This window comes from Aptenodytes forsteri, unplaced genomic scaffold (genome assembly GCF_000699145.1).
Source record: "Aptenodytes forsteri isolate BGI_AS27 unplaced genomic scaffold, ASM69914v1 Scaffold55, whole genome shotgun sequence".
Classification (NCBI taxonomy): domain Eukaryota; kingdom Metazoa; phylum Chordata; class Aves; order Sphenisciformes; family Spheniscidae; genus Aptenodytes; species Aptenodytes forsteri.
The window spans coordinates 6,078,437-6,084,281 of NW_008796063.1; the positions used below are offsets into that span (position 1 = coordinate 6,078,437).

General features: G+C 44.1%; 1 protein-coding gene across 1 annotated transcript in view; it reads right to left on the reverse strand.

Annotated features, from left to right (window-relative positions):
• Window positions 1-2,905: 2,905 nt before the first annotated feature.
• The window catches only part of ZFAND2A (zinc finger AN1-type containing 2A), an 8,252-nt gene continuing 5,312 nt past the window's right edge, over window positions 2,906-5,845 (reverse strand). Inside the window, 5 exon segments of the mRNA XM_019473943.1 lie at window positions 2,906-3,343; window positions 3,890-4,041; window positions 4,393-4,524; window positions 5,162-5,256; window positions 5,702-5,817. Coding sequence (XP_019329488.1) covers window positions 3,133-3,343; window positions 3,890-4,041; window positions 4,393-4,524; window positions 5,162-5,256; window positions 5,702-5,817 — 706 coding nt within the window. The 3' untranslated portion in view covers window positions 2,906-3,132.

Below are 5,845 nucleotides of genomic sequence, written 5' to 3' on the forward strand. Positions count from 1 at the left end.
CCCCGGGGCTGACAGGGATCCCCCCGCGCCCTGACAGGGACCCCTGCCCCTCAGGGCCTGGCAGGGATCCCCTCAGGGCCTGGCAGCACCCACCCCTGCACTCTCCACGAAGGACACCGGGTGGGAGGCCAGCCCCAGTGCTCCCCGCATAAGCCAGGGGTGCTGCTGGCCGCAGCAGGCCCGCGCGTCTCCCCATGGGTGCCATGCCAGCTGCTAACACAGTGAGATGCAGCTCTCTGGAGAATGGAGGCGATGCCTTTTAGCCAGCAGATCCTAAAGGCTCCATGTCTGAGACAGCGTGATCTGCTGTCCTGACCAGGTCTGAGGGAACGTGCCGAGAAGAGGCGGACATTGCGGCTTGAGGGGATGAGAAAACATCTCTGAGGACAAGGTTTCCAGGGAACGGATTGGTTTCCATGTTTTCATTTTCTATAAATACCATGTGCACAAACATTTCCATTTCTCCTTGGTAATTTAAGGGCAAGAATATTTACCAAAAACAAACACGTAGATGGAATATTTTTTTCATGACAACCTGAAACAGGGGTTTTGTTTCCATTTGCTTTGATCCCAGTAAGAGCTGAGATGCTGGCTGTGGTAGCAGATGCTGGCAGCAGCAACTCCCCATTATATACACCGATGGGAAGAGGTAAACCTTCACACCTCTGCTTCCTTCTCCTGTCTGAACCAGGGTCACACCTGCTGCTGCTCCTCCCACCTCCTCCCCACACTCCGAGGTGCCAATCCTGTCCCCCACCCATCACTGCTGGGCTGGGCAGAGCCTCTCAGCTCTGGTCCACGTCCTCACACCACAGTCAGCACCTGCTGCTGCTCTCTGCTGGAACCCCCTTCCCATGCCACCAGTGGGGTGCACAGCATTGTTTGGGAACGTGTGGCCAGTTGTATATTATACAGAAAGAATACAAAAGTCCTAGTACTGTAGCAACGCGCTAGGGCTGAGTTATGGCATTAGAGCACACAGGATAAGCAGTAGGTAGTGGTATCCAAAATTAGAGTTGTAATTTAAGCTTTTGTTCCAACATGAATAGGGAAAGCATGTTTTCTATGTTTAGACATCCTAAAATAATGTTTGTTTTATTATGTATCCTATTGTGACATCCCGTGGTTAAACACAGTATTACAGATACCATCAAATCACAATTTTGACCACATGATTGCATAAAATTAGACTATATGGAATTAGCAGTGGTAACTCATACCTCCCAGCTTTACACATTCAGTTTGGCCAACTACAGCCTTCCACATAGCTTTGATCATTCTCCAAAAACTCTTCCTGGATGAGAAGAAAGCACATTGAGCCAAACATGAATATGGGATAGCGCACATTTCTTTGTGCTTGTGCGTTTGCCAGAAATTACATTATCTCTGCCCTTTCTGATAAAAGGCCTACGAGTCAGTATGTTGATTGTTTACATGCTATGCCTGTGAAGGACCATAAATCCCCATTTCCTCTTTAGGCAACGTTTGTGCTCTAAGGATTAAGCCTCTCCAAAGAGAAACAAGAAGCACCCAAGTCTTTGCACAACTGCAGTAGACCTCCAGGTTGTATAAAGCATAAGCATTAAATGCACTTATGCTCACATCTCTTACAGTATTACCAAAGATGATTTTTCCCAGGTCAAGGAACACAGCATTCTCTGCTATGCAAACTGCTCATCCTCCCACCTCAGCAAAGCAGGGTTGGGCACTCACAGCTGCAGGTGATTCAGGGGACTGCAATTACCCTTCAGTTAGTCCTAAACCAACACTCCAGCCCACCAGCCCCAGCATGCAGAGGAACAGCTCCAATGACACATGAAATTGAGGTCTTGACCCCCTGACAGCATCAGTAAGCCTTGGCATTTTTCTCACAATTAGCTGGATGAGAGGTCTACTTAGATCCCAGCTGGGAATTAGCATTGTTCATTAACAGCACATTTCCATTTCATCAACCTACAATATTTCAGGGCTCAAGCTAAGCAGCTGGATATTCATGCAGTTTTAAAGAGCCAAGATAGCTGATCAAGATAACAACAGATGGAGCATACCTGTTATGTCTTCACTTGTTAAAGCTTTTCAGGAAGACAGCAAGAGTAGCCTCTCCTGACAACACTGTATTTTGGCCTCATTCTCATTACATGGGACACAAATAGTTAATGCTACTTTCTCTGGCTTCCTTTTTACCCCAAACACAAAAGATACCCATGCATATCTAGGTTTCTATCTAAGGGGCAATAAATTATGAAGAATTATACTGTGCATGCCTCTGAGCACTAGCCTTCAGTGAATTGCTTAGGGAGGGCTTAGAAAAACTAGGTATGGCTTTATAAATCAAGTACTTCCAATGACATTCAGAAACCAAGAGGCAGCTTATATAAAACTGGCTTCATGTTGATGTATGCTGTTTGTCAAGCAGAATGCTGCACTGTGTGCCTGTTCATTTCCAAAAGGGTTGAGACATACGACATTGAGACATAGCTTCTATTTCAGACTTTCATCTTCAGAAACTCATAGTTCAGACTTAGTATGCCCTAAGCAAAGCTGGCTATGTTTCATACTAATTTTAGTCTTCTTCCTACCACCATTCCCCAGTTTCTTCCACCAAGTATTTTTCATAGCATTACAGCTCTTATTCCAAATATAGGAACAAATAAAGTTGGCTTGGAAAGGGTGACAGTTTATTGAATGTATAACACATTATGATACAAAAATAAGTTAATTGCATAGAAAATTTTAAAGACCTATAGACAAGATTAACTTTAAAGTAGACAGATGTTTGATCCAGATGTGAAGAGCCTCTACTATCTGCATCTGAAAGACATAAGAACGCACTGTAAGCTTTAGTCATGTAACTCTTTCAGTCACAAGGAAATACACCATGGCAGGGAAGGGCTTGGGCCATTTATTTTAATTCAGATGCTTGCCATCCTTTCCTCAGCATTCTGATGACTGTATACCATTTTCCCAGAACTTGACTAAGCCTCACACTGAGCAGGCGGGAGACCAGCCTGCTGTTACAACAATTTGATGTCCTAATGCTTGTGTCAATATAGCTATTTTAATCACTACAGTACAGAGAAGTGAAGATTTACTTGTGCTGTCAGAACCCCTCTGCCACATTCCCAACACTGGTCAAAGATCAGCTGCCAACTCTAGAGCAGTTAGTGGTATGACAGTGGCACTCCTACACCGTGTTGACATAAGACTATTTTTAAACAATCTTGTTTGTTTTTTCTCATTCTACAGCTTATACCTGTTGTGCTGAAGACTCCCATTAGATGGCACTCCAATTGCTCCCGTTGACTTGAAGGCAGTTTGAGAGGCTCTCATCAGAGCTGCATATCTACAAAGAAATACAACCAGGCTCAGCACCTCTTATGCACACTGCCGGTAGTTTCACTCTTCCATCAGTTTAGTTATCTGCATCTGTCACACAAGCCTTACAGTCCTATTGCACAGAACAAGAGAGGTACATCTGCCTGCAAGAGACAGATTTTTATTAAAAGTAAGTTTAAACTTTGCTTGGCAAGGTATTGATTTTATTCTTTACTTCAAGGTGCTGGAAAAAACTTTAGGATTCTAGTACTTAGATCCAGACCCCAAAGGGTACTTGAGATGGCCAGTGTTTATTCACAGTTAGAAGACACCGAGTCACACTATCAAGATAAGTAAGCTTGGAAGAATTTTAGGAAGGCATTTGACAAGAAGCTTTTATCTTGGCTCACAGACTTTCAGAAATTAGGCCCAAAATACAGAGAGGAAATAGTGGCTATTTTATTCAAGTGACCAGTAGTTCACAGAATTCCCTCTTTGTCTGAGCTCCCCACCAACCCCTGATACTAGCTCTGAAGTTTCAGCTTGAGCTCAAAGTATTGTAAATACAGCTTACCCTGCCTTGGAGGTGGGATGGCTGCTCCCTTTACAGTCATGATCCAGAGGATGCCGATGTTTTATGCAGAAGTTGCCACCACACTGTTCACAAACTACCTTCATCATCTCTTTCCTTTTGCAGCCTGGCTTTAAGCACTTGTTTGTGAAGATCTAAATAACAGAGGACATGAAGTTGGCAATGTTTGCTTGCTTTATGATCAGCTTCCCAAGTAATGACCAGGCTGAAGCACAAATGCTCAAGCGCCCTTAGAATTAAGGTGAAACAGAGCAAGCTTCTACACATTCTGCTGTCAGAAGACTAAGCCTCACACTGAGCAGGTGGGAGATCAGCCTGCTGTTACAACAATTTGATGTCCTAATGCTTGTGTCTATATAGCTATTTTAATCACTACAGTGTGCTTGTGGAGCATGCTGACCAAGCCTCACACTGAGCAGGTGGGAGACCAGTGTGCTTCACAAGCATTAGGCAGGCAGTTTAGACTTCAACAGCAGTTTCCTTACCCTCTGCTTCTGCTGGGCTGGATTGTATTTGCAGTCCTTATCCATGTGGGCTCCAACCACAATATCTGGTATTTCCCCCTTCTGTACTGGGATAGGTGCATTGCAGAGGGGACACACTGGAACCTGCACATTCTAAGAACATACAACACAGATCAGAAGTCCCACCCAATTATTTTTCTGTCCTTCCCCTTCTCTTACCCATGGGTGATAGAAGTGTTCACAAGTGGTTTACGTTCTACTCATTTACTAATGCTTTTAAAGATATACTTCACAAAGGTAACTGCAAATCATTACCCAAAAATTAGACAAGCTTTGCCAAATCAATTTCTAGCAACATATTTGGTAAGTTGACTTTAAATATGCTTCTAGGCTTTCTGGAATTACAGCCTTTGAATACTTCAAAGCCCAAGTATGGGCCAGAGATCAAACTTTGGCCCCACTTACTCTATTTCTTCTGTAGTTTCATGTTTGCTGTCCTTCAACTGAAAGGACTGGGGCTGCAGAAAGTTTTAGGCCACAATACATTACTTAAAATATAAAGCGCTCCTCTGGGAAGATGCGGTGTAAGTGAAAGTAACTAGAACCTAGCAGTACTGACCTCCGAAATGTTATGTTTCTACATACTTGAAATTCAGCTGTATCATTAACTCACATCTTGCGGTTCTCCCATGCACTTTTATTGAAACCACAGGTCAAGTTTCAGAGCAGCCTTCATATGTGACTTAGCAATTCTGCACTGTGAATTACTGACTCATGTATAGGAACTTACTTTCTTGTAGGCAGAGCTACACTTGTGGTCATCATAACGGATGTGATCTTTACAGAAGACTTCCCCACAAGCATCACATTTCAGAGGAAGGAAGTCTGGGAAAATGAAAAAAAAAAGAAAAAAGATTCTCACAGAGCAGAGCTAACAGCTGTAAGAGTACTTGCAAAAGACTACAAATAAATTCCAAAGCAAATTTTTGTCTAGTGACAATCCAATTATCTCAGGAGAAAGCGCATCATTCTTCATTAATATTAAAACTAAAAAAAGTAAGAGCGGTAAGTTTTGCCTCTTTTTATCCAGTGTTAGTCTAACACAGGCCATAAATACCTCAGGAGCTCCTTGAACACAGAAACGTTTAGCAAGGCATTAGTCAAGGGCTAGGAGCTGAAGTACAAATCCAAAGCCCAGGCTCAAAAGTATTTTTATTCTTTAAAAGGCATCCCTTAAGAGTTTAACAACACCGAGAACAAAGTACTCCGGGCTCAGCTATTACTCTCCACAAGACCCACTGAGGGGGGGCCACAGACGCGGCGCTGGTACCTGCTACTAACCACAGCGCCCGGCTTCCCGAAGAGACTCGGGGTTCAGGACGCTGGCCTCCCCGGGACACGCGCCATCCGTTCCTTACGGGCCACCCGGAGGGGGAGCCAGCCCACCTCCCGGAGCGCACACCACCACCACCCC